Source organism: Enhydra lutris, unplaced genomic scaffold (genome assembly GCF_002288905.1).
Source record: "Enhydra lutris kenyoni isolate GAN:26980312 unplaced genomic scaffold, ASM228890v2 scaffoldscaffold8, whole genome shotgun sequence".
Lineage (NCBI taxonomy): Eukaryota > Metazoa > Chordata > Mammalia > Carnivora > Mustelidae > Enhydra > Enhydra lutris.
The window spans coordinates 882,195-910,010 of record NW_019154092.1 but is presented as its reverse complement, the minus strand read 5'-3'; the positions used below and the strand labels follow the sequence as shown (position 1 = coordinate 910,010).

The 27,816-nt window shown below is 51.5% G+C and overlaps 2 protein-coding genes across 6 annotated transcripts in view; one reads left to right on the top strand and one right to left on the bottom strand.

Moving 5' to 3' along the window:
• The window catches only part of LOC111142523 (guanylyl cyclase domain containing 1), a 13,024-nt gene extending 2,881 nt beyond the window's left edge, over window positions 1–10,143 (top strand). The window contains exons 2-6 of one of the 5 annotated variants that reach the window (XM_022495765.1): window positions 2,286–2,370; window positions 3,194–3,359; window positions 4,813–4,904; window positions 6,760–7,001; window positions 7,702–10,143. In XM_022495765.1, the coding sequence (XP_022351473.1) occupies window positions 2,286–2,370; window positions 3,194–3,359; window positions 4,813–4,904; window positions 6,760–7,001; window positions 7,702–7,796 (680 nt within the window). In that variant the 3' untranslated portion in view covers window positions 7,797–10,143. The remainder of the gene's footprint in view (window positions 1–2,285; window positions 2,371–3,193; window positions 3,360–4,812; window positions 4,905–6,759; window positions 7,002–7,701) is intronic. The other 4 variants (XM_022495767.1, XM_022495766.1, XM_022495769.1 and 1 more) reach the window with 4 other exon arrangements.
• An 11,546-nt stretch (window positions 10,144–21,689) lies between these two features.
• LOC111142645 (beta-ureidopropionase 1) overlaps window positions 21,690–27,816 on the bottom strand; it is a 29,389-nt gene continuing 23,262 nt past the window's right edge. The window contains exons 7-11 of the mRNA XM_022495961.1: window positions 26,065–26,146; window positions 25,018–25,060; window positions 23,814–23,968; window positions 22,079–22,303; window positions 21,690–21,885 (exon numbers count right to left, since the gene is read on the bottom strand). Coding sequence (XP_022351669.1) covers window positions 22,220–22,303; window positions 23,814–23,968; window positions 25,018–25,060; window positions 26,065–26,146 — 364 coding nt within the window. The 3' untranslated portion in view covers window positions 21,690–21,885; window positions 22,079–22,219. The remainder of the gene's footprint in view (window positions 21,886–22,078; window positions 22,304–23,813; window positions 23,969–25,017; window positions 25,061–26,064; window positions 26,147–27,816) is intronic.

Genomic DNA, 27,816 nt, shown 5'->3' with positions numbered 1-27,816 from the left:
AGGAGGGAACAAAGCCTCAGCCCAGTTGGGCTCAGGGCACCAGGGCCCTCTAGATGGAGGGCAGGGTTCACGTCAGCACCTGCAGTGCACTCTTGCCCCGGGTGCCGATAACACTCTGCAGGCTGCCATCTATGGTGGTCCATTTCATAGAGGAAGAAGCAGGCACAGAGAGGCCAAGTGCCTCTCCTCAAGCGACTCAGCCAGCGGATGGCCTGTACTCACCCATGTCATCCTGCCATCTGCAGGCCCTGTTGCATGCCCTTGGAGGTGGGGAGGAGGGAACAAAGCCTCAGCCCAGTTGGGCTCAGGGCACCAGGGCCCTCTAGATGGAGGGCAGGGTTCACGTCAGCACCTGCAGTGCACTCTTGCCCCGGGTGCCGATAACACTCTGCAGGCTGCCATCTATGGTGGTCCATTTCATAGAGGAAGAAGCAGGCACAGAGAGGCCAAGTGCCTCTCCTCAAGCGACTCAGCCAGCGGATGGCCTGTACTCACCCATGTCATCCTGCCATCTGCAGGCCCTGTTGCATGCCCTTGGAGGTGGGGAATGGAGGGAGGAAGGCCAGCACAAGGCAGTGAAGGAGCAGCTACAGGTCCCTGTGTGCTGGGAATGTATGACAGCTCCACAGGATACCAACAAGCTCCAAGCAAGGACCTCACCTGTGAACCGAAGAGTGAACTCCAGCCTAGCAGAGCACAGATGAGGGAAAGGGCGCAGCCAGCCTGGGAGCAGAGCAGGCACTGGAAGTGGTAGCATCTGAGCCAGGCCTTGAAGGCTGGGGAGGGTTTAGACAAAGGAGAGTAGGAGCTTGGGACTCCATTCCAGGCAAGGCATTGCCCAGGCAAGGCCAGCAGGTTGAAAGGCCAGGACAGACATCAGGGCCCTTCTGGTTGCTGCCTGCAGTGGGAACCAGGCCTGGCATGGCAAGTTGGCTTCTGGGGCAGCTCTGCACAGCGAAAGCTGTGGATTCGAGAGAGACCCCAGAGACACGCCCCCCCCCCCCCCCCGCCAAGATGCGGAAACAACGTGGGCTGGGTTTTCACATGCTGGGTGAGTGTCATGAACGAGCAGTGAGTGGTGATTGCTGAAGGAAAGTCTTTCCCATTTTTTCAGACTCTGAACTTTGTCCAGATTCGTGGGATCCCAGAGTAGGAGGTTCTAGTAGGCCACGTTCCAGCTGGCCCCCGCTTTAGCACCTCATCGTATGCTGTTCCCCTCTGTCTTGTGTTCCCTGACTCACTCTCTAAGGCACACCTCCACCCCCTCCACCACCATTTTCCCAGCTTAGCCCTCTGTTTTTCTTTTACCCTTGCTTGTTTTTCCTGACCACCAGGACAGGAATCTGTTCTTGTCACTCACCACCACATCTTCAGTTCACGTGCCAGGTGCTAGGCTCTTGGGAAATATTTGTTGATTGAATGACTGAATCAGACCAAAGTCCCCCACTTCAGAGATAGCCAGACTCAGTCAAGTGTGAGGTCAGTTGCTCAGCCCACAGCTAGGCTGTGACAGAGCTGGAGCTAAAGCGCCGAAGTCAGGCCCCTTCTGCTCCTCCACATTGTTTGGCAAGAACAGACCAAGAGGCCACCTAGGTTAACATCGCACATACACAGATCACATGACAGTCTCCCTTCCTTCTAACTGTGGACTTCACACTTTGGTGACCCTGGGGGGCTTTGGAGTTGGGCAAACCTCCAGGGACTTCATGAATTCAGACATGAATATCTGCTAAGCATCTCCATGGGTCTGCCCTGTGCCAGCCTCCTTGGAGGTTCCACCAAAAAGAGTGTTCTCAGAGAGAGGCCTGTAGGGCTGGGAGTGCATGTAGTGGGGGGCTAGGCATGATGGAGAAGTGACAGCCAAAGGCAGGAGTTAGGTCAGGCACCTGGGAGAGTTCAGGCAGAGGGATGAGGTGTGCAAGGGCCCTGGGGGACAAGGGATCACAGCAGGTGAAAAGGTTCTGCCTAGAGGTTGGTCCAGTGAGGACGAGGGGAGGTAAGAAGGCAGAGGGTGCTGGGGCAGCAACCATGAAGGCACTGTCCTAAGAGATATACGAACAAACCCACTGGAGGATTTTGTGTGGAGCTGACCTACTCTGACTGGTGTTTGGGAGAGATTACTGCTATTATAAGGAGAATGGGTTGGGGCACCTGAAAGGCTGTTTGCTGACCCCTGAACAGCCCCTATAGGATCTGGGCAGGAGCCAATGACAGTGGCTTCAGTGGGGGGTGGCAGTGATAGGCACAATGTCAAGGGTCTGTGACCTCCCTGTGTTTCCTCGTAGGAGACTTTGTGCAGCTGCCCGTGCCCATCATCCAGCAGCTCTACCACTGGGACTGTGGCCTGGCCTGCTCCAAGATGGTGCTGCGGTGAGTGGGCAGGCCTAGGTCCTCCCCATCCATACCATCTGCTCTGGCTGGAAGGAGGAACAGGGAGAGACCTGGGTGGGATTCATCATCCATATGGCTTTTCTTGCTTGGGCCTTACAGGAGGCCCAGCTTCCATCCAGACTTGGTCGCATCTACAAGAGCAGGCAAAAGGTGGACAAGGCCTTCCAGGTGGTGGCTCTGGGGATAGCCAGAGAAGTCCTAGGTGCCTGGGCCTGGTCCACAGAGTGACGCCATTACTGGGACACGGGACCATCCAACCTCAGGCTCCCGCAAGACTGTGTCACTAGGGAGCCAACTGTTGAACTAAGGCTGTGTGAATATCACAGGCACCTTGACCATCAGAGCATAGAGTGCCATTGCCATCTCCTTGTAGGAGACTTCAGGCAACTGCCAGGAACCCCAGAGTAACCTATCCCTTACTTGTCTTATATCCTGGAAATCCAGGCCAGATAGTGTTCAGCAAAAGGGTTCTGTGCCTAAATCTTAGGAAACCACTGATGTGATCCAAGCATCTCATCCTAGAAATGAAGCTAGTGAGACCAGAGAGGTTGGCAACTTACCCAAAGTTACACGACCTTCAGGAGATACAAGAAGCAGAATCCTTGACTCCAGGGCCAACATGGTACCCCAGGCAGCGTCAGGTCATGCCCAAGAAGTAGATGATACAGGATTTCCTGACGAAGGATGGAATCTTCTGGGGAGTGGGAGTTCTTGATAGTGGCTATCTGGCCCCTGGGAGGAGGGTGACCCCAACCAGTTCCCTGTGTAAGCAAGCCAACCTCAGCAGCCCGTCCACCCACAGGTACCTAGGCCCGCTGGACGATGGTGAGTTTGAGAGTGCCCTGCGGGAGCTACGACTCACCAGGAGCATCTGGACCATTGACCTGGCCTATCTGATGCGCCACTTTGGCGTGCGGCACCGCTTCTGCACTCAGACCCTGGGCGTCGACAAGGGCTACAAGAACCAGGTGGGCAGCCAGTCACCAGGCCTTCACCCAGGTCCAGTAATCAAAAGGGGGTATGGTCGGGGCGCCTGGGTGGCTCAGGGGGCTAAAGTCTCTGCCTTCAGCTCAGGTCATGATCCCAGGGTCCTGGGATTGAGCCCCGCATCGGGCTCTCTGCTCAGCGGGGAGCCTGCTTCCCTTCCTCTCTCTGCCTGCCTCTCTGCCTACTTATGATCTCTGTCTGTCAAATAAATAAATAAATAAATAAATAAATAAATAAATAAATAAAAGTGGGGTATGGTCAAGGCCCGGACACCTGAGTGGACACAGAAGTACTCAGAGACCAGGGAACAGCAGCGGAGATGCTATGGGCAGGACTTTGGATCTAGCCAGACTAGGTGACCTTGGGGTCCGGCCTGCTCAAAGCATCTGAGCAGTGAGGTTCCTGCAGCCTGCCTTCAAGAGCACTGGATGGTGTACAGACGAGCATCTCAGGCTGCCTTTCTGCATCCTTCCCTCCAGTCATTCAGTGCCCAGGGCCTTGGAGAATGTCACTCTGACCTTACCCTGTCCCCACTTGCCCATGTTATTTCTTGTCATAGGGACAGATGGTTTCAAGCTGTCTAATTGGTATTCCAGAAGAAAAACTGACATGCCATCTTCCCTATTTTTTTTCTTTTTGAAAAAGAAAACAATAGCCTCACCTTGATACCAGTGCACAACCCACTCCCCCACCCCACCCCACCCCAACCCCTGCCAACTGATGTAGTTAGAGCCAGCCTTGCCTGCTGTAGAGGCACATGTTGGCCCAGGTTCCAAAACTTGGCAGAGCAGGGGCTCTGCTGGCCTTGTTGGCAAGAGGGTTCTCACATGGTGGCCAGGGCCAGTCAACCTAACTTTCCTTTGAATCTTCCAGGCCAGGGAAGGAAGGCTAATGGATCTGGCTTGATCACTGTAGCTGCACAGCAGAGAAAAGAGCCCAAGAACAGGGTCTCTCCTGCCTCCCCCACAGACAGGGGCTCTAGCCCCCTGTAGTCCCCTACACCAAACAAAGTATATTCCCTGGACCTCACCTTGCTAAGCCGAACTATGGAGGAGCATCTGGGTGGGCTTAGCCACCCCGCTTTGCTCATTTACCACAGACTCCTGCTGGTGCCCACAGGAAACACAACCCAGGATGACCAGCCTTGCTGGGGGAGTGGGAGAGCTGACCTGAGCTTGGCTGCCTACCCATCTCCTGAGTGTCGTCCTTGTGCCTCTCTATGGTCTTGTGTGCTTTGGCCAGCCACCCTGCCGGTTCAAGACACATGCAGCATTCTGCCCAGGCATGCCTCACGTGCCATCACGAGCCCCTAGCAGGCTGGGCTCCTCCCCTCTTTCACCATCTTTAACTCCATCACATGCCCTGTACTTCATCCAAATGGGGGTGAGGGTAGCCAGGACAGGTGGCCCCTCCAACCGGCCCTACTCTCTTTAGTCCTTCTACAGGAAGCACTTTGACACAGAGGAGACCCGGGTGAACCAGCTGTTTGCACAAGCCAAGGCCTGCAAGGTGCTTGTGGAAAAATGGTGAGCCTCCCCTCATTCTTCCTTGTGTGCTTGCTCACCCACGTACTTACTGTCAGGCAGAACTGGAGTATCCTACCCAGGTGGCCAAGGGCATGGACTTGCCCTCCAGAGCCTTAACTGTTTCCATCCATAAAATGAGGACAGGTGGTACTACATGACCTACAGTATACAAAACTGTGGCCTTGAATGGATCACAAGCATGGCCTGGAGGGACACGTGAACCAGACAGACTCTAGCCAGCCCTCAGGCTACTCACAGAATGGTAGCTTGAGACAGAACACAGGAACCCTTAATGAAATGGGGACAGCGTAAGGAACATGCTGGCAAAGTGATGGAGAGTGACAGAGGACAGCCCCTTGTGAAGGCTCTCTAGGGAGGCCTGGCCCTCAGATCTCCCCACAGACTGCCGTGACCTTATGCGGGTCTCCCCTCTTACCTATACGTAAGAGCAGAATTTGGGCAGAACCTGGGAGTAACTTTCCCAGATGCTGATGACTTTCTTCTCCAGGCTCAGGCACATCAGCTTAGATCCCTACTGGGCTACCCTAGGCCACTCTTCTCAGGTCTCCCTGTTCTTGAATGACTTCTGTTTTCATTGTTAACATAATGTTACCACACAATAGGTAGTTTGGAAAACAGGGGAAGTCTCCAAGCATCCATCCACTGCATGAGCACATGCTGGGAGGGAAGCCACCAAATGTTCATTTAGTGGCACGTGCCACTTGCTGGCTAGTTGAGTGGGAAGCTGGTGCTGTCCCTGTTCATCCAGTGAAGAAACTGAGGATGGGAAGAATAGTTTGAGCTGCCCACCGTCACCGCCGGCTGCTCGGCCACGCTGTGATCCAAACCCGACACTCCGCACCCAGTTAATTCCATGGAGCACAGTGCTTTTCCTTCCGGCCCAGGCCCCTGCTTTTTCCCTGTAGTTGAAATCCCGCGCTGCTACATACCGTTGGGAACTCAGCCAGGTATTTCATTTCAAAGACCAAATGGAAAAATGGCATGTTTCCCCGGGCTGAGGCAACCGAACCAAACTGCCACATGACTCGGCTGTGGGCTGGAGTTGGGCCAAGCCACGTCGTGCTCATGCCGCCACTCCTGCGGAGACTGCGGAGGACAGAGGCCCCTAGCCTAGGGGACCCTCCCCCCCGACAGCCCCTTGCCCCTTCTGGATTCTTAGTTTGAAGGATTTTTAGGGTACTGCCTTCTGTGGGGCATTGAATAGGGCAGTGGGGCATTGAATAGGGCAGTGCCTACGAGTCTGCCTCTGAGTCATCAGAGCCGGCTCTGTCAAACTGGGAGCTGACCTGCCCCTTCCTGGACAATTCCTTTTGCCTTAGGGCCTTCAAGAAAAAAAAAAAGAAAGAAAAGAAAACCAGTCCTTTCAAAGAAACGTGGTTTTGAAACTGACGAAGCCATACTTGGCTCAGATTTGGGGGATTAAATTGGACCCACAGCTTCCAATGCAAACCGCATGTGATTTAGGGTAACTGTCCAAGGAAGGTGCTCAGCAGGAAAAAAAAGAATTCACCAGCCAGGCTGGGAGGTGAGGTCCCATGTGCTGCTTCAGTGGCCTCTTCCTGCCACCCCTGGAAGGACCTGACCGGGCCGGCTTGTCCTTGGGCACACTCAGAGTCCTCCTACCTGCCGCCCCGCACCCCGGCACTAGTGCCATGCTTAATCCTGGGCTGAGCCCAGGCCACAGGGACAAAGCAGGACGTCTCCCTCCCTGCAAGGAGCTCAGGAAGTGGGGAAGATGAGCCCTGCCCCCAAGCTCTGTGATCCAAGCAGGGGTCCACTTGAGAGGTGGGGAACGGGGCCCAGCGACCCTGGCTGACCCTTCTCCTGCCCACAGCACAGTGAGTGTGCAGGACATCCAGGAGCACTTGGCACAGGGCCATGTGGCCATCGTGTTGGTGAACTCTGGGGTACTGCACTGCGACCTCTGCTCCAGTCCGGTCAAGTACTGCTGCTTCGCCCCCAGTGGCCACCGCTGCTGCTGCCGGAGCCCCGACTACCAGGGCCACTTCATCGTGCTGCGTGGCTACAACCGGGCCACTGGCTGCATCTTCTACAACAATCCAGCCTATGCCGACCGTGAGTGCTGGGTGGGCAGGGACAGCGGAGGGGGGTGGGGGGGTGGTGGCAGGCTGCATTCACTATCCCATCCCGTGACTCCTCTGCACTCCCTCACTGCCTTCCCCCCAAAGCCTCTGCTCCTCCTGGGCTCCTGTAATCTATGCTGCTGCTCTGGCCATGCACAGACCAACCACAGACCTGAGGCCGAGCCGGCCTCCACACCCTGGTCATTGCCACACCAGCTCAGGCCATCTGTCCTTCCCACACCACTAGCCCTGCACCACTGCCCAGGGCCCACCTCAGTCTTATTTTGCGGTTTCCTCCCCCCGCCCCCAATCTCCCTCCTTCAACCTTGCCAGGACAGCCAGCAAGCATACTCATCAGAAAGGGAAGTCTGCCCAGTCCCAGCTCCAGCTCCAGAGGCAGCAAAGGCTCCCCACTGCCCTGACTCTAGCAGACTTACCCCATGTGTCCTCAAGCTGTTTGTTCCCCTCTGGGTCTTACCTTTTTCATCTGCTAAACTGGGGGAGGGTCAGAGAATGAGTTCATGAAGGCTAAAATAGGCAAGGAAGTCTTCCTGTAGGTGGAAAATGAGTGGCAAAGGGTGGCCAAGCAGGTGGGACACAGTCAGTCCTCCCTCAGCTGCCCTGGGTGTCACTGAGGCAGGTATGACCTCCCCCCTCAACCTCTGACCCCACTCTGCCCTTCCTGTCCCCAGCAGGAATGTGCAGCACCAGCATCAGTAACTTCGAGGAAGCCAGAACCAGTTATGGCACAGATGAGGATATCCTCTTTGTCTACTTGGACAGCTGACAGTGGGAGGCTGGTGTGCCCAGGTCCTCACACCCTGCCCCACCCTAGCCGGGCCAACTCAGGAGGCCTTGGCCCAGGCCCCAAGCTGCTGGGGCTTGGATGCAGAGCTGCAGCCTCGGCCCATGTGACAAAGCCCCAGAGAGTTCTTGGAGCCCGAGGCTTGCATGCTTTGTCTGCCAGCATTGTGCCTGTCGTCATGCCACTTACCCTGTGCACCTGCTGGTTGCTGGAGGCATCTCCAGAGCATCTGAGTAGAGCCTCCCCCAGGATCCCAAACCTGACTTGAACAATGCCCAGGGGACTTCCAGCCCTGTGGGTGCCCTTCTTGCCCGCAAACCAGACCCAGGGCAGGGGAGAACCTGAGCTCGTCTTGCCACAGACCTGGGGCTTGAGCCCTGAAGATGCCACTTGTCAGGATGGTGTCCACGTATTTGGAGACCATGTAGCCAACCCGCCTATCCCCCAGAAGTACTATGGACCTCCCTGTGCCCTTTGGTGGATGCCGCCACTCCCTCCCGCCTCCCAGTGGACCCGCATTCCTGTGGCTGGTGGTGAGGCCTCTGGGCTTCTGGGCTCTGGAGAGGGCTGGGCCTCAGGCTGAAAGGACCCTGAACCCCCCACCCCTCGGCCTCCAGGTACTATAGCACTATAGATTGGAGGGCCATCTGGGTCGTAAACGGGACCCCGGCTCTTGCTAGCTGGCAGTGCAGAGCATACTCCAAGAATGCCTGACCCAGAGGGCCAGGTGCAGCTGCCTGGGTCCCAAAGGACTCCCCCCAACCTGTGAGCCCTCCTGACACTAGCCTAAGCCCTGACAGTGGGGCCCATTCTCTGGGTGTGGGGAGCCCCAAGCCTCATAGGCCTGGGTGCCGGGGTATGCTGGGGCCTGCACTCCTGAGGCAATGGTGGGAGACCATCCATGGCCTCCCACCCATCCTGATATTCACACCGGGACCTTTTGCACCGAATGTTGGGTCTCTTCTGTCCTCACAGAGAAGGGTGGTACCTGCCCAGGGTCACACAGCACAGCACGAAACATAGACTAGAGCTGTTTCCTTCTTTTTCTTTCTTTCTTTTTTTTTTTCTTTCTTTCTTGTAGGGGTAGGGGGTGCTTTGGTTTTTTTTGAGATTTAAGTTTTTCACTTGTGGGGAGTGAGAGTCCCTCTCAAGTAAGACAATAATAGCAAGATTGCAGGTACTTTGGAGCCGCTGACACCTCTCTGCACAGAGCAGATCAGCCAGCCCAAGTTGTCTTTCAAAGAGAAAGGGACTCAACGGCTGGTGGGCTGAGTGCCAGGGCCCCCCAGCTTACAGACAAAATCTGGCCATCAGTCTAGGGAGAGTTTGCCCAGGACTATGGTGGGGTTGGGTCTCGAACCTAGGTCTACACCAGAAAACTAAGGGAACTGGCTCATTCCCAAAGGGGCCAAGAACACCCACCCCCTCGTGAGCTGTTCCTGGCAAAGGAGCAGGGCTGCGCCAGCAGCCACACTGCCCCTGTCCCCCGGTGTCTTGGTCCTCTGTTGCCCAAGGCATGACATGGTGGCAGGTGCTACGCCTCTGGCCTGCAAACCCTGCTCATCATCTGTTCCCACCAGCTGGCTGATGCCTCCCCACCATGGCTTCTCTGAGGCGCGGAGGTGGGCTCTGCGCACAAGGGCTGTCGGACCACTCAGCTGTATTGCTCCTCAACACCAGATCCAGCCTTTGGCCCCAGGGGAGGTGCTGTTAGCTGCTTAGCCAACAGGTTAGCCCCCCTGGTTTCAGAGACGAGCAGTGTCTTCAGACTGGCCTTCTCTCTTTTGCCTTAATGTCGGTGGCCCAGGATCCCAGGGAGCTCTGGTTGCATGCCCAGGAATACCATGTGTGGCAGCCATGGGATTTGGGCCTCCTCAGGAAGGATCTGGCTAAAATTGTGGTGAGAATAGACGCATCAAGGAAAAAGCAATGAGGAAGTGAAGCTTCGGATGATGGGTGGGGCTGTCACTGGGAGCAGCTGGCCCAGAGAGCAGTCACAGCACCTCAGTCCTTCACATGAGACGTGTGGAAAACGCTCAGTTCCTGGGCAGGCCACAAGTTAGAGGTCACCTGTCTAGAAGATTAACAAGAAAGCTACCTGTGCCTCAGATGGTGCCATCTGCCCGGGAGGGTCACGGGTGGGACGCAAAGGCGTTCTCGCACACGTCACGGAAACAAGGCTGGAGAATCCAGATTTCAGGAACCAGTGCCCATAACACGTGGCTCCCATGACCCCAGTCCACATGCTGGGGGCCCAGCGAAACCACACTGGACAGTTGGTTTTGTTCACTCCAGCCACACAGGGACAAAAGGGATCTTTTGCATTGCAGAGATTTTCTATATATATATATATATATATATATATTTTTTTTTTTGTTTGTTTGTTTGTTTGTTTGTAATGAGCCATTCTCAATAAACATTCTCACTGCAAAATCATGGCAGCACTCTGGCCCACCTTTGTGAATTCTCATTTCCCTCCCAAATTCTCAGCTTCAGCACGTGCCACTCCAGGTCCTCGGCCTGCCAGACCAGGTTTTAGCCGGGACTAGAATCCTGTTTACTGCTTTTCAGTTCTGCCTCCCTCATGCTTGTACAGGGCTGAGGTAGGCAGTGCTAGAGATGGAAGAGCCTCAGAAATGAGCTTGATGGCTTGAAGAGGGCATGGAGGGCACACAGCCTTGGGCAGAAGGAGGGGCTGGGGGGGGCAGAATCGAGTGAGGGGGCAGTGGGGGCCCACAGGAGGCAATAGAGTGGGGAATCCTGCGGCCAGAACTCCAATCCTCCCTGTGCCTCCACCCCCAAACAGCAGCTCCCCTTATTTGCTAGCTATTGGGCTCGTCTAGTGTTATATTTGATACAAATTCTACTCCTGAAAAAGGAAGTGTTTGGAAATCCTGCCTTATCCGGCAGTCTCAGACGTGCCCCAGGTCCCACAGGGAGCTTACAGAGCCAGAGCTGGCTTCTTGGGTAGGGTCCCAGTCTCTGGCCTCTGTTCTCATTAACTTGACTGCTGCTCTGCCCCTCCCCAAGCCCCACACTGTAGGGATATTTTTGGAGTTGCGACTGAGATCTTAGACCCCTCTCCAAGCTGGCGAGCAGCCCTACAGACATGCCTTCAATCCGGGCATTGGCCAACTGAGGTGGGGGCGCCCTGCTAGAGTGCGCCAGGCAGCCTAGCAGGTGTTCTAGCTACATGCCTAACCAACAATGCTTGCCCCTCTCTGCACTTTAGCGGAAGCCTTCTGCCCCTCCTAGGGGAAGAGGCGCCCATTCTGAATGGGCATACCGTCGTTGGGACAGACATGGGAAAGGTTGGTTTGGGGCCTCTCAGCGGCCCCGAATTATATATTGAATACAATTATGGGAGGCAAAATGGCGATGCGGGACCTGTTGAAATAGGAGGGCCAAATGTGGGTGAGGTCTGGAGTACTGGGCGGAGTCAGCTGCCCAGCACATGCCGGGTGAGGATAGCAGAGGCTGAGGATTTCTGGGAGGGGCCCCACTGGGAGCCAAGTGGCCAGGGCAGAAGGGAGAGCTGGGTGCAGCCGGACAGATGCAGAAAGAGGGAGAAAACAAGCACCCAGTAGAAGCCACAGCCTTTAATAAGCAAGTCTCAGAAGTGCCATCCTATCATTTCTATAATACTCTATTTAGATGTTTAGACTGCATCTAAAATACATTGGGGATTCTACACAGGATACATCAGGAGGCAAGGACCACTGGAAGTCTGGTGGCTACGTTTTTTAAATCTCAAAATTTTTTGAAATCTCAGAACAGAGCTGGGAAACGCCCCTGGAGACATCTCGTCTAGCACATCCCGAGGCGTGCCATTCCGAACCGTGAGAAGCCCCGTATCATGGGGTGCCCTGGTCAGGTCAGTTGGGCAAACATTGCATGCTACAGTCCCCTCTGGGGGATTTAAGATGTGCAGAAAGGCTCTGTAATCCTACAGCAAGGGGACCCCCTTCGTTTAGGGTTTCCCCAAATCCCTTAGCCATAGCTGTTCTTGTGTAACACTGTTATTCTGTGAAATATGCTGACACTGGGGTAACACTGATCTAGTCCAAGGTGGAGAGTGCAGCACAGAGAGGGGGGCAACTGGCCCAAAGTTATCACTCAATGAGCTACAGACAGAGCTAAACCCCAGCCCACCATTGCTGCTTTCCCAACCCTCAAACCCAGACTATAGTCAGAAGTAAACTTGGTGGCCCTATAGGCCCAGCCCATGCCAGAAGAGCCAGGAAGTGGACTCTGAGTTCTGGAGCTAGAGATGGGCTGCCACAGGCCTCTGGGGTTCTCCTTCCCAGGTAGAAAGCCTGGCATGTGGCCCCAATATTCTGGAAGAGCACAGATCCTGCACTCCTTGCTGACTTGCCTCAAGCTACAATATCCAAGAGCGCACATCATGGATTTGCCCTACCCTTCAGCATCAGAACAGAATTGAGAAAAACAGGAAGATACGGGTCCCAGGGGCCAAGGGATGGGACCAGCATGGACTTAAGTATTCATGGGAAAACCTCAGTGCCAGGAAATGGAGGCTAAGACTCCCACGGGCCCAGAGTAGTGGTCTCTCCAGTGACTTCTCCATCCTCCCCATCCCCCGCCCCCTCTTATCTCCCTCCTCTGTGTCTCTCTCTGGCTGCCTGCCCCGACATGCACCTGGACCACTGCTTCCTGAGGATCTGCCCCCAGCCCCTGGGTTTCCCCCAGCCCCAGGGGATCTGGTGAGTCAGTCTCCCCAAGCTATTCGGAGTCCCTTGATTTACAAGGGTTTGATGTCCACAGCTCACAACAGACGCTCTATACCTCTCACCTGCCAAAGCCCTTTCTTTCCTCAAGCTCTGGTCAGTGTCACCCCTTTTAAAGGAGTACCTTTTTCTGCACTCCTCAGCCACGTGGTCCTCTCTACCTGTCTCCACTACTGTAGCCCCTGGCCCTTGACACCTATTAGATGCTTGATAAGGTATGTCAATGACTGGTCAAGGGCAGATCTTTAATGATGCCTGTTTTACTGGCTTTCTTGTACTTTTCAGAATCAGAGGTCACCATTCAGGGGAAGGTTGCATTTGAACCTATGATGTTATGCAGAATTCAGCAGACACTCTCTCTTATAAGGATGAGTGGCAGGATGAACCCCCACCAACTAGGGGCTATATTTCTGCATGTCTCATGAGCAGAGGCACTATTCTGAACCAACTTTTTAGGAATGTTTGTAAAACAAGTAGTCTGGGAAGATGTGAAGTGTCTCCCTTCAGAGCCACAGACAGGCAGATATATTGCCCATTATAAAAGATTTGGGTTCTTTCAACCCAGGGTTCCTCTCCTACGACACAGCCCATTGCGTCCCTTGCTCTCTTGGGAACTGGGACTTGGAGAATCTGCAAGAAAATGAGGTACTCTGACCACTGCTCCTGCTGTAATAAACTGTCCTTTGCTCTGATCCAGGAATGTTGTCTTCGACTAGCACCCATGAAACTGTGACAGGCCAACTTGAAAATAAGGCCCTTCATGGATCTTGACGGTCCTGGCACCAAGGGGATGCTCACAGAGACATGGTTTTCTGGAATATGAATGAGGGCCTCACAAGCCAATTAATGGGAGGTCCATGAGATGCAGCCGCAAACCTTATTCCCCAACTTGCATGGCAATCAAATGATAAATAGTCCTTCACTCTATTGCCTGTTAGTGAAGAAGAATTGGGGAGGGGGCTGCAGACTTAGTCCCTGCAAGTAGGTCCCAGGACAGTTAGCTGGATGGTGCACTAGTTCTTGCTAACTTCCCAGGGACAGGAGGCATCCTGTACCATCTTGTGGTCAGTTTCATGTCTGCCCCATTGTAAGAACTAGTAGTAAGTCTGGTCCTGGGTAGGCAGATGGTTGTGACCACTTTTAAACAAATAGTTACAGAGATGTAGACCTACATGGAGCCTGAAGGGCAGGAGATTCAAAACAGCTGTGGGAGGAAAGCAGGTGGATCATTGAAACCTTGGCCAGTTTCCTTGAGCAATGAGGGATTGGAGCGTGTAGTATTTGCCAAGGAGGAATCGCACAGTTGGCCCTCTGCCGGCTCAACGTTTCTTGCCTTCTCTTATGCCAGCCTTCACTCCACTAGGAGACAAATGTAAGAGGTCCAGAGGTTTTTTTTGCAGTGGGTTCAGGCTGCTGAAAAGAGCTTTGGTCCTCTTAGATTCCCACGAGACAAATTCCCATAGAAAGTCATAGAAGAAGTACCGACCAGTATTTGGGTTCTAACCTCCAAGTTGGTTTGCAGTGCTGACGAAGGTAGCTAATATTGAGAAATGGGACCAACACAGGAAAGTCTCCTCCAGAGTCAACTTAAGAAAAGGTCTCGGAGCCTACCTTCTTCACACCTTCCTGGTCCGCACTCTCTCATACAGTGATTTGGGGCTTCAGACTTGATGATTCCTGGGCATGTTGCTTCTTTCTTTGTCCTAAGAGCAACTCCAGGCCAGCCTGGTTGCCACATGTTCTAAAGTGACAGCCCGGGGGCACCTGGGTGGCTCAGTCCATTAAGCGTTCAACTCTTGATTTTGGCTCAGGTCATGCTCTCAGGGTTGTGAGATTTGGGCTCCCCGCTGGGCATAGACTACTTAAGATTCTCTCTCTCTCTGTCTCTCTCCCCCTCTCCCTGTGCTCCTCCCTCTGCTCACATGTTCTCACTCATTCTCTCCCTCAAATAAATAAATAAATCTTAATAAATAAATAAATAAATAAAGTGACAGCCCAGCTGAAAGGAGACCTAGGGCTTCAAACTTGAATTTGGTTCAGGCACTTGGATTCTCTTGTTGGAGTGACATGGGGGTAGGTCATAAGAACAATGAGCACTTGAGTGAGTACATTGCTTGCTGAGACCCCCTATGGTGGCCCGAGTGGGAGGAAGTTTGGAAAATAACAGGTCTTCGTGCATTTTATCAAAATGCCCTTGTTCCTCTTGCCCCTGGCCCTTCCAAACAAAGGCTAGGGGTTTAAGAAAGGGGTAACAAGGGCTGGGGGTTGCGGGGGAGGGGAGGGGATGTTTCAGCTATTGGAATTCACAATGACTTTGGAGGAAGAAGAGCAACTTTGACAGCTAGATAGGGAAAAGCTCAGATTCTAGGAGCTAGGCAGGGAGGAGCACTAATCATTAAAGATCTTTGTCTTTCATAATTGCTTCTAGAGGCTTCATTATGAAAAATGCTCCAGTGTGGCCCACCCAGACTTTTGTAAGCATGTTAAATAGAACTGATTGCAGGCATTTGCTTTCTTCCTAACCAGATGGCTTTGACCACAGCTTGATCACCATTCCCATTAACCTTACCAGAAGGCTGTTGCAAACACAACTCAGGGATGTCCCTGGATCCTGCATCTCCCAGGAAAACAACCACAATACCGCCAGATGTCTTCCCAACCCCTATCCCCATAGAATTCATTCAGCCATTCTGTGAAGACAAATGTCACCCATCTGGTGGAAGGGGCAAACAGGATAGATTGGCCTGACTACCCTCCGGCAGTCCTTCTGAAAACAAGCATCAGATTCAATTATGCAAACTAACTGGGAAACCAAAGGCCTACCAGCTGGTCAGGGGGCCACACCAGAGATTTTATGAACTTGTGCCCTGATATAGGTCCTACTTGGGGGACCCCAGTATTTGCAAAGAACACTTTCTAGGGGCACCACGTGTGCCCTGATGACTGTTCTTGTATGGAAGCCAGGCAGTAACCTGCCAACTTCCCCCAGAATAGTGTCTTGCATTTTCATGCTGGTCATGGGCCGGAACCCATGGAATTACTGCCAAGTCCAATGTCATGAAGATTTCTCTCTGTGTTTTCTTTTAGGAATTGTATAGTGTTAGCTCTTACACTTGGGACTTTGTTCCATTACACTGTTGAACCAATACCACCAGTAGATCAGGTCGCCCACAGACAATGGTGATCTCCATAAAATGAGGTAGCCTTAGTTATTCAGGGGAGCTTTGTGAACCAGTGACTTACTCATTATTTATGTGCACTCTGTGAGAAGATATCTCCATGATGGTCATCATCTGTTTAGAAAAGGTGATGCAACATTTGCCCCTGATTTTAGCCAAAGTAATCAGGGTTTTTCCTTCCATCTTGGCGCTGGAGGGCATTTCAGGTCAGTGTTAGATCACTGGCTAAGTTGGTATAGATAATAGACTTGCCTAGACTTCCCCGTGGACCAAGGTGAAGATTGGGCAGCATCTAATATATCCTGCCATACCCGGATTAACAACCTAGGCAAAGTGGGAAGGTCAATATTTGAGACAGCCACTTGACTTTCTAAGGTAGACATTTATGGTTCATGGGATTTGGCCATCCTGTTTGGTTGAGGATCCTGGAAAGTAAGACTGAGGTTAATTTTCAGGTTGGCTCATTCTGCTCCTTGAAGTTCTGTGGATAAAACTGATGAAATCCTACAAGAAAAATTGAACTGATTTGGTCCAGCCTCTCTGTCAGTCAAATTAATCAGAGTGTCTGATAGAGTAGTACACTCACGGGGAAATTGCCACAAATCAAGATGATGCAGAAATGAGAAATGGATATTGGTTGGAAGTTATTGCTATAGGTCTCTCATTTTCTCAAATTTCAGCATGATGCATGAGCTAAAACCATGAATGCCCTTTGGCCTGGACTGTCTTTCCAAGGATGTTTGCAGAGCCAATAACCTTAGAAGATGGAGCTAAGTCTCCCTCTGGAGTGAAGTGCAGATGTTCTTGCAACCTTGGTAGATAGAGATAGTGTCTGCCTCCAGAGCAAGGGGCAGGCATGCTTTACTTTCCAGTATAAAAGATTCCAATTCTCTAAGCTCTTCTTCCCCTTTCCCTCCCTCTTCTTACTGCAACCCACTGTGCATGCAGGAGTTGCTTGGCCCTCTTTTGTCTTGTCCTGGGGGAACTGGAGCTCAGGGAACTGTAAGACAGTGCTGGTACTCTGGCTGCTGCTACTGCTGTCCTAAACTCCTGTGTCTCTGAGAAGTGCTATGTCTTCTGCTAGCATCCACGAAACTGAGGTCAGTTAAGTTGTCAGCTTCCAAACAGGGTAAGAGCTCAGATACTTCCCAGTTCTTTTTTTTTTTTTAAGATTTTATTTATTTATTTGACAGAGATCACAAGTAGACAGAGAAGCAGGCAGAGAGAGAGGGGAAAACGGGCTCCCCGCCGAGCAGAGAGCCCGATGCGGGGCTCGATTCCAGGACCCTGAGATCATGACCTGAGCCGAAGGCAGAGCTTAACCCACTGAGGACCCAGGCGCCCCATATTCTTCCCAGTTCTTGACAAGATGTATGTGTTTCTTTAACACAGTGAATTCTATTTCTTAGAACTTATCTTAAAGGAAACAATAGAAATAAGACTAACTCAGCCATTAATCTTTTTAATATGCTGCTGGATTCAATTTATTAGTACAGTTGACCCTCGAACAATACAGGTTTGAACCACACAGGCCCACTTATATGTGGATTTTTTTGGGGTGGGTATAGTACAGTACTGTACATGTATTCTCAGGATGATTTTTTAATATTTTATTTTCTCTAGCTTACTTTAAGAATATAGTATAACATAAAAATATGTATTTGTCAACTGTTTGTATTGTTGGTAAGGCTTCTGTTAACAGTAGGCTATAAGGTCTGAGGAGTCAATGGTTATACGTGGATTTCTGACTGTGTAGGGAGTCGGCGCCCCTACCTAACCCTTGCATTGTTCAAGGGTCAACTGTACTTTGTTGAGGATGTTTGCATCAATATTCACAAAGGGTGGTGCTCCACAGTTTTGTTTTCTTGCAATGTCTTTATCTGGCTTTGATGTTAATACAATATTGGCCTCAATGAGTTAAGAAGTGCTCCCTCCTCTTCAATTTTTTGGAAGAATTTGAGAAGGATTGGTGTTTTTTCTTTTATTTATTTTTTAAAAGTTTGTTTATTCATTTATTTAGTAATCTCTACACCCAGCATGGGGCTGGAACTCATGACCCTGAGATCAGAAGCTGCAAGGTCTTCTGACTGAGCCAGCTGGGTACCCAGGTGTTAGCGTTTCTTTAAATGTTTGATGGAATTCACCAGTGAAGTCACCAGGTCCAGTGCTTTCCTTTGTCAGGAGGGTTTTGATTACTCATGAACTCTCCTCACTCGTTACGGTCTATTTGATTTATTATTTCTTCATGATTCAGTCTTGGTAGTTTTGTGTTTCTAGGAATTTGTAAGTTTCGCCCAGGTTGCCCAAGGTGTTGGCAGACAATTGTGTTGATTTGCAAACATGGGAGTTCTCCAGGTGAAATGTGAAACTGGCCCCATACATGGAGGGCAAGGAGAGACTGAAGAAAGATGCAGACCTCTTCAGATCGGTAGATAGCAGTTGTAATAAGCAAGGCTGCTTACCTACGAGGCTTGTCTCGAGTGACCACAGGACAAGTAGATCTCTGCACTTGCCTACCAGAATTTTCAGAGTTCATATAGAGGGGTGCCTGGATGGCTCAGTGGGTTAAGCCTCTGCCTTCAGCTCAGGTCATGATTTCAGGGTCCTGGGATCGAGCCCCACATTGGGGTCTCTGCTCACCAGGGAGCCTGCTTCCCCCTCCTTATGATCTCTCTCTCTCTCTCTCTCTCTCTCTGTGTCAAATAAATAAATAAATATTAAAAAAAAAAGAGTTCATATAGAAATCTTAATGGGGTTCAGTCACATATACTGCCCAGATGGTCTTAACAATACGTTACTCTCTCAAGCTGTGTCCTTGAAGTAGCTCCCAGTGTAGTAACAGTGGGCAGAATGTACATTCCAAGGAGCGGGGGCAGTGTGGGAGGAAAGGAGTCTGATTGCCTGGGCGCAGCTCATGGGTCAACTAGCAGTCACATGCTCTTGGTGACCTCCTCTAATAAATTGTTCATAGTACTCTTACAAGCCTTTTTGTTTCTGTAGTCTCAGTAGTGATGTCCCCACTTTCATTTCGGATTTGAGTAATTTGAGTCTTCCCTTTTTTTCTCAGTCAGGCTAAAGGTTTGTCAGTTTTGTTGGTGTTTTTGAAGAACCAACATTTGGTTTCATTGCTCTTCTCTATTATTTCTCTATTCTCTATTTTATTCCTCTCTGCTCTGATCTTTATTATTTCTTCTCCACTGTTACCTTGAGTTTAGTTTGCTCTTCTTTTCCTAATTCCTTAAGATGTAAAATTCGGTTGTTGACTTGAAATCCTTCTTCTTTAATTTTTTTAAGTAAACACTTAAGCCCAGTGTGGAACTTGAATTCATGAGCCCAAGATCAAGAATCACCTGCTTTACAAACTGAGCCAGCCAGGCGCCCACCTTCTTCTTTATTAATATAAGTGTTTACAGCCTTACAGTCCCCTCTCACACTGTTTTCATTGTTTCCTGCCAGTTTGGGTATGTTTTGCTTTTGTTTCCATTTGTCCCGAGACATTTTCTAATTTCCTTTGTGATTTTTTTAAATCCATTTAGTTGTTCAAGAATGTGTGGTGTAATTTTCACATATTTTTGAATTTTCCTTCCGCTGCTTATTTCGAATTTCATAACATTGTGATTGAGAAAGATACTTCGTATGATTTCAATCTTAAACTGTATCACGACTTGTTTTGTGGCCTAACATGTAGTCTATCCTGGAGATTGTCTTTGCCTTTTTTCCCATCAGGCACACTGCTTAGCACCATTCTTCCCTGGTACTCCAGATTCTTAGCAATAAAACCACGGGCTGGCAGGAAAGCTGTCTGCCGAGCTGGAGAGCCCCTGGAAAGCCTCAAACCCAGGCACCTCTCATCTTAGAGGTGAGAAAACTGAGGCTCAAGGGATCAAAAGCCTTCTCCCAAGGGCCACAGGCCCTGTACACTGAACCACTGCACTTCCCTTCTGTGGTATCAGCAATGATCACACTGTAACAAAAACTTCCTCCCTAGGTTCAGTCAACAAATGTGTGCTGAGCATCCAAATATTCCAGGTATAGTTAAACCCTCAAATGACTCCATGTGTGGGGGGCCCATCTACTCTGAGGCAGACCTGGACATTTTGATTTTAGGCAGTGACAGATGTGGATAATCAAATCCTTTCTGGTGTATTAGTGCCTATTTCATAAATGCACCAACTTGTTATCTAAGCTGGCTTCTGTATTAGGTTGACTACCCACTCCTTTTAGAAACTACAGGCACAAAGGTTGTGGACACTGACGGCCAGACAGAAAAGCTCACTGCATCTGCAGGGCTGGATTCTATGAAAAGTACAAAGGGGGCTTTTACATAAAGCAGAAAGCCTGCAGCTCAGAGAGGCTGAGGGGGTTAACACAGAGTCCAGCCAGGCAGTTCTGACCAGTTTTTTCACCCCACATGGCTGTTCAAGAGCATTGGTTCATGCAACTCAGCTGTTGGGCCAGGGAAGGAATGAGCTGCCTTCTCTGATCGGGCACAGTAAGGGCAGAACCAGAGCACCCCACTTTCGCCTCCAATGCTGTGGCTGACTGTGGAGGTTTGAGACTTCACAGTTGGGACAGTTAGAAAAAAAATTATTTATTTGAAAGAGTGACAGAGAGAGCAAGCGGGGGGAAGGGCAGAGGGACAGGGAGAGAGAGAATCTCAAGCAAATTCTCTGCTAAGCACGGAGCCCCGATGACGTGGGGCTGGATCTCACAACCTTGAGATCATGACCTGAGCCAAAACCAAGAGTCAGTCACTCAACCGACTGAGTCACCCAGGTGCCCTCCCCACAGGGGGACTTCTGCTCTGTGATGGAAGGAACAGAGCCCACATAGGTTCCCTGGCCCATCTAGTCTGTCTCTCACCACTGTCCTGTGACATAAAGCAGAAGAGGGGATATGGTCCCACTTTACAGATGTGTAAGCAGAGGGACAGAGAGGTGAGCAAGCTGCTACTTTAGTGAGGCAGGTGGTGATAATCAGAGAAGCAGAACCAGCAGGGGACACAGATATATTTACATATACAGGAGATACATATGTGTATTACATACATATATATGTATATATATAAAGATACAAAGAGATTGAGTGCAAGGAATTGCCCTACATGGTGATGGGGGCTGGTTAGCCAAGCCTCAAGTCCACAGATGGGAGAGGCCACCAGGAGTGGCAGGCTGACAGTCTGCTTTCTCTATAAATATCACTACATCATACCATGGACTACCATGACCCCCTTTAACACTGCAAACAGAGTCATGAGTGCCCTTAAATGAAATAAATTAGAGAAGAATTCCAGAAAACCTAGCACCAATGCAGAAAACTCATCCTGAGGATTCTGTTCTGGGACCAGAATCTCTATCAGCCAGGGTCCAACTAGAGAATCAGAAACAGTAGGATCTATGTTAAGAGATTTATTGCAAGGCATTGATTTAAGTGATTGTGGGGGCTGGAGAGACAAGTCTGCAATCTGTAGGGCAGGCGGATAGGAAGGGCAAATGAGATCTCTCAGGCAGGTGGGGTGGGGAAGCTGCTGTCCACAAGCAGAATTTCTTCTTCATAGGGGAAGCCTCAGCTCTCCTCCTGAGGGCCTTTTGACTGACTAAATCAGGCCTACCTGGATTATCTAGAATAATCTCACTTGCTTAGTTAACTGGTTATGGACTTTAATCATATCTACAAAATACCTCCATAGCAACACCCAGATTAGCGTCTGATTGAATACCTGGGGACACCAGTCTAGCCATGCTGACACATCCGATGACCATCTCCCCTGTCCACAGCCACCCAGCAGCTCAATGACTCTGGATCAGCCTCAGCTTCCCCTGTTTGCACATATGTTCCCACCCTTACCCACAGGTTGCCGACGGTCTAAACAGAGGCGGAGAAGAACCTCAGGACTGGGACATCCCATGTGTCTTACTACAAATCCACCTCCACCATCAGTGCCTGGGTTTTTTTCTTTAATGGAGGTAAAATTCACATGACATAGATTCAGCCATTTTAAAGTATACAATTCAGCGGCATTTCACGTGGGCACATTCACGGTGTTGTGCAACCGTCACTTCTGCATGGGCCCAAAACATTTCATCAGCCAGGAAGGAAACGTTGTACCCACTGGGCAGTTACTCTTCAATCGGCCCTCCCCGCCTGGAGCTTTTTTTTTTTTTATTTATTTGACAGAGAGAGATCACAAGCAGGCAGAGAGGCAGGCAGAGAGAGGAGGAAGCAGGCTCTCCGCTGAGCAGAGAGCCTGATGCGGGGCTTGATCCCAGGACCCTGGGATCATGACCTGAGCCGAAGGCAGAGGCTTTAACCCACTGAGCCACCCAGGTGCCCCCGCCTGGAGCATTTTAAAACCAATGTGGACAGCAGTGTTCCCAGGACATCATAAGGGAGAACTTGGACTTTCTAAAGCCTGCTGTACTCGCTGAGCTGCCAGGGGCAGAGGTGCTCTCCTTGGCAGCCAGGGGCTAAAATCCAGCTACTCCTTCACGATATTGGGGCTATAGTTGGGTTTGACAGCTTCGGCAAGCTCCCGAGCATACATCTCGTATCTGCCAGTCATCTAAAAAGCAAAACACAGGCAGAGTCCCATTTTATAAACGCCCTTCATTTACTCACCACCACTTCTTGCCACTAGAGGGCAGCCACAGGACAGAAATTTGCCAGGAAGGCCAGCAGGAGGACAGGATGGTTTCAGACAGTAAGGTAGGACATGACCCCTGTGTGACCGCTCACCACTGATTCTAGGGCTATAGCAAAGATCACAGATACTGAGATGACTCATACATGCTGGCCCCTCTTGCTGGAAGACCTCTGTGACCTGTCCATCCAGAAGGCATGGCCTGCCCAGAGGTAGAAGGAAAGAAGGCTGCCCTCTTACAGAACCCCAGAATAGCCTACAGCCCAGAGAGGGGAGTGACTTGCCCCGGGTCCCCAGGCAGCCATGGAGTTTGCTGGGATTTGCACTCTGGTGTCCTGGCCCTGAGTCTGGGAGAGGTGGGGGCAGGGCTGGAAAACCTACCCAGGGTGTTCACACCTAGGCATTCCCTCCCTCCTTCTCAAAACCCCGACAGGAGCTCAGGCCCACCACCATAGTCTGGGGGGCGCTTTGGGCATTCAAAAAGTTACTACTGAGCAAACATTCTGTTTATTGCGTGGAATCCTGCATTAATCTGAGCTTCCCAGATAGAAGAGAGACAGGCCAGGAGACATGCATGTGGGCGATGCCTTATTTGTCTGATGAGGATCTGAGACCCAGGGAACATGCCCTAAGACCCGTGCTCAGGTAAACGGGGGAGGTGGTTCCACCCAGACATGCTGGGCAAGGTCCTATAGTCATGAGGACATTCAACTGCATGTATAAGTAGGTTCTGAGTCGGTCGAAATACTGCTGGACACAAATGCAGCAAACTCCATCTGGCTGAGGATGAGGGGATCTACTGCTGGGCCTCTGCCCCATTCCAGGGGGTGGGCACTTATGCTCCTCCATGACCCTGGTGTCATATGTGTTAGGTTTCAAAGGCCACTTGAGACCTTCCAGTTTTACAAACAGGGATCCGAAGGCCCAGGAGCAGAAAGGGCTTGCTTAGGGTAACTGAGAAAGGCAGTGGCAGAGCCAGGCCTAGATTCCATTTCTCTGCATGACCCATTTCCCTCTACTGTCAAGGTCTAGACCGCCAGGCCACAGGCAGAGCCAGACACCCACATGTATCTTGGGATAAGTGCAAATGCCTGGAAAGGGAAAAAAGGATTAGTAGAGGCCACTCCACTCTATTCTCCGGACAAATGAAATTGAGATTAATTTGTTTGAAGGCGCCCAGAATCCAAATCAGACAAGAGGAGAATTTATTGAGGTCTGCTGCCTGGCCATCATCTGACCCAGTGGCTCCTCCCTTGTGCACCAGCTCTGGGAGGAAGATACCCGGCCCCTCTGCTTGCCTTGGAGCCTCCTCTGGGGGCTCCAGAGAGCAAACCCAGCAGCTGCAGTTTCCAGCTCTGAGAGCAGGCTGGGGGGTGGGGGTGGGGGCCGCAAATGGAGGAGCAGGCCAACAACAGGGGACTCAGGGACCCACCTTGAAGTTCCAGATGTCATTCACCTGCCGGCAGAGGTTCAGGTCGAGCTCTGCAACCAGCAGCCCGTCCCGATTGCGGGAGAGCCCAGGGGTGCGGCTGCCATCCGGGGCTGCCACATAGCTCGAGCCGTAAAAGTAGCCGAAGTTCCGGTGAGCTTTGGAGGAGTGAAATAAAGCACCTGTGAGCTTGTGGGTGCAGACAGCGGGGTAGGCATATGGAGCGACATCCAGGACGTGTCCATTCTGCTCCTCCCCACCCTCCCCAGCATCCCCGTGCCACCTCCCCAGAGGCCCTGCCTCCCTCCTCAGGCCTGAGGCTGAGCAGGTTTCTATAAAAGTCACCCTCACAGCCTTCACCTCCGCCCTGGGAACATTTTTTTTTTAAGATTTTTTTTTTTAATTTATTTGACAGAGAGAGAGAGACAGTGAGAGAGGGAACACGAACACGGGGAGTGGGGGAGAGAGAAGCAGGCTTCTGGATGAGCAGGTACCCGATGCGGGGCTCAATCCCAGGACCCTGGGATCATGACCTGAGCTGAAGGCAGACATTTAACCAACTGAGCCACCCAGATGCCCCTCCTGGGAACATTCTTAAGGGTCACCCTTGCAGAAATGTTAGCCCTTACTCCCGTTAGCTACCCAGAGGCCAAGGGAGTCATATGGCTCTGCATGGCTTCCTGTGTGACCTGTTCCTATGTGGGCCCCACACAGCGAGCCAGAGGCTCCATCCCCACTTGCCTTCCCAGCTGCGTCCACCGTACTTCCTTCCACAAGTCAAGCGGTGCTAACAGCTACCCCACAAGCGTGTAAGGAGCAGGTAGGCACGGAGCTGGGCCTAGCAGGGGCTTGGATCCAGCAGGCACCCCAGGGACCTCGCTTCCCTGCCTCACTGTACCTCTCTCTGCAGGGAGCTAACTGGGATTGGAGACTCTGGACATGTGGGGCCTTAATCTCGAACCTAGACCTGGAACCCTTTCGGGAAGTGCTTTTCTGGGAGACAGACCTGCTCAGTCCTCTCTGCCTTTCCAGGGGACACCCTAACTAGTTCCGAGATCTCCTGGGTGAGCCCTTCCCTTCCACATTCCAAGCCAGAGAGGTGGGACCAGTCTGTGGGGTAGACCCTGCCCAGAGAGGGCAGACGGAGAAGGGGACAGTGAGGCCCACCTCTCAGCTGCCGCCAACCACGGAAAATCCTGGAACATACCTTTCTTCCCATCTCCTGAGGTAAACTCGTTCGGGAATTGCTCCTATGAAACAAAATCTAGATCAGGTAAGCCTATAGGTGGCACTCCCAGCGCGGGCCACCGCGAACTCAGGGAAGCAACAGTTATAGCAAGAGAAGGAATGGCCTGTACTCGCTGGGCAATCAACAAGTACTTATGAAATGTCCCCGCTGAGTCGCCAGCACTGGGCCAACACAGTGGGCCAGCAGGGAATTTGACAGGCAAGATAAAAAGCCTGACTTTGTCCCTGGGGAGTTTATAATCCACTGGGAGGGAAAAAAAAAAAGACATCCAGCAGAGTGGTTCTCAGGCCTGTGGAAGACAGTTGAGGTTTGTCTGTCTGGGAAAGAAAGCCCCAGCTTGGGGTCTCAGAGGGGACTAATGGGGTGTTCATACACCGTTGCCAGTATTTCCCCAAAGCCTCATGGAAACAGCACCTCAAGCCATGATGGGGTTACACAGGCTAATGAGAACACTAATGAGTTTCTCCATGTTGCCAGAAATTGGACCCACTTACTGTAGGAACCTTGATCACCTCAGCCTCAGCAGATCCTCTGATCAAAGTCTGACATCCAACTAATATGAATGAGGAAGAGGATTATTATGTAATGAATGCATTGTGTTTCGTAGTCAAGTTCACTCAGGTCCCTGGGTCAATGGGGAAAATTATGAAACAGGAGACTTGGGGGTTGACAGGGTGAGAGCCTTTCAACATGGTTTCAGCTACAAACCCAAATAGATAAAAACATGAAAGGGACATAGGAATACCTTTAAAAGGAACAAACCAAGCCAGTCTCCCCTCTTCCAGGACCCTAGAATTTGTGGCACAGGGACAGGCAGAAGATGTGTGAGGGACAAGCGGAAGAGGTGTAAGGTCAGCAGACAGTTGCTTCCCTTGTGGCCTTTGCTGGTGGAAGAGGCCAGGCCCCCCTGGGCAAGCAGCTTTCCTAGCAGCTCTGTCCCCCACTCCTTCCACAGCATACCTGGTTGACCAAGCCCTGGAGCCCAGCCAGACCGTGGGAACTTACCTCGCCCACGCGGTTGATGGCACAGGTGAAGCAGTGATTCGCGATGGCTGCGTTTCTGGCCTCAACGGGCCACAGGGATTCACTGTGAGGAAGAAGCAAGAGGAACCAGGTGGCTGACTTCCCTGCCAGATGGGGTGGGTGCTTGGTCCCCAGCTACAGCCAAGGCTGCCGGCCTTCTCAGGTCTGTGGCAGGGATGGCCCGGGAGACTGGTGTGGCTGTGGGTGTCCCTACATCCCCCAGCAGGCCAGCTTGTCCTGTGCTCAAGCCCAAGCAGCCTTTTGGGGTGGGCCTGCTGCAGGCTAAAGCAGCCCTGAGCCACAGTTTTCTTTTCTGAAACTTTCTGAAAGGGCTATTGTAAGGACTGACCATACAGGTGAAGAAGCTTCTAGTAGGGTATGCATGGCAGAAACTCTGTAACAGCTAGTTCTCCCTCCTTCCCTCCTCCTCGGTCGGGGGAGGAACTTACCTTCTAGGCTAGGCAGGGCCTCACCTGGCAAACATTAGAAGGGAGCTGGGAGCCTCAGGGCTCATCCACCACCCTCTGAGGACTCCAACTTCTGCCCTAATCCCTACCCTGCTCTGTGGCCTTACAAAGCAGTCTCCAGAGGGAGAGATTTCAGGCCAAGCAAACAGAGGAAACCTGAAAGGAAGGTAACTGGAAGGGGTAGTAAATTCTGTAGCAGGTGTGCCTTCCCCTGAGCTGGTCTCCATTTTCTAGCACCTTCTGATTTTCCTCTTCTGAACCCTGAGACTCTAAACAGAGGCTCCCTGGCGCTCTTACCGGCCCAGGAAGGAGCGTGGGCCTTCCTCAGTTCGGCGCCCACAAAGATAGGACATGGTAGGAAACCTTGCCCCAACTGAAGACCCCGTCCTTCTCCGGCCCACCAACTACCATGTGCCATGGAGTCCCATGGGCCTTCTTGCCACTAATGATCTCTTGTCTGAGGAACAACATCATTAGGATTCTGGATTGACAGGCGTAATGCCCACTTAGAAACACTAAGTGACTGAAAGCAAAATGCCCTGGCATCTTTCTTCCTGTCAGTGTGCACCTGGTTTAAACTGGGAGTAGGTGGAGGGAGTGGGTGCTTGACAAGCCTAATTCTCAGGAGGATTCACAAGTCTGAAAAAAAAAAAAATCACAGGCTTGATTGAGGGGACTCATTTTGCTGCTTTTTTCCCCCAGCTGCTAAGCCAAGCTGACAAAACTTTTAAGAAAGGATTTTTATAGAAACACACCCGTAAAATGACATTTTCAGGAATTAAATAGACAGCTTTCTTGCAATTCTCCTGGGAGGATACGCTGCGTAGGACTCAAACCCACAGCTGGCAAATAAAACTCAGGCTCTCCAAACAAACAAGGGAAAGGGAAAGGTGAGGGCCCAGCATGTGCAGGAGTCATGGCAAGCACACTGGGGGCAAGGGGACATCTCCCCTATTCCCAGTGTGGTTACACTAGCCCCAAAAATAATCACAGTGGGAAGGAGACACCTATCGAAGGGATGGAACCATAGCTCTCCCGTTCATGCATGTAGGTGGCAGAAATCTTCGATCCCATGGGCTGCATGGCACCGTCAGGACGACTCAGTCCATCGAAATGCACTTCAAGTCTGTTGTGTGCTTACAACTGTGGGACTCCCAAAATGAGTAGGGACACCCCACCAACCCACAGAGCATGTGGGAGTCGGGGGGACAGGACACACCGGAGAAGGGATGGATGGTTCCAGTAGCCACTGCCTGTGTACGGCTGG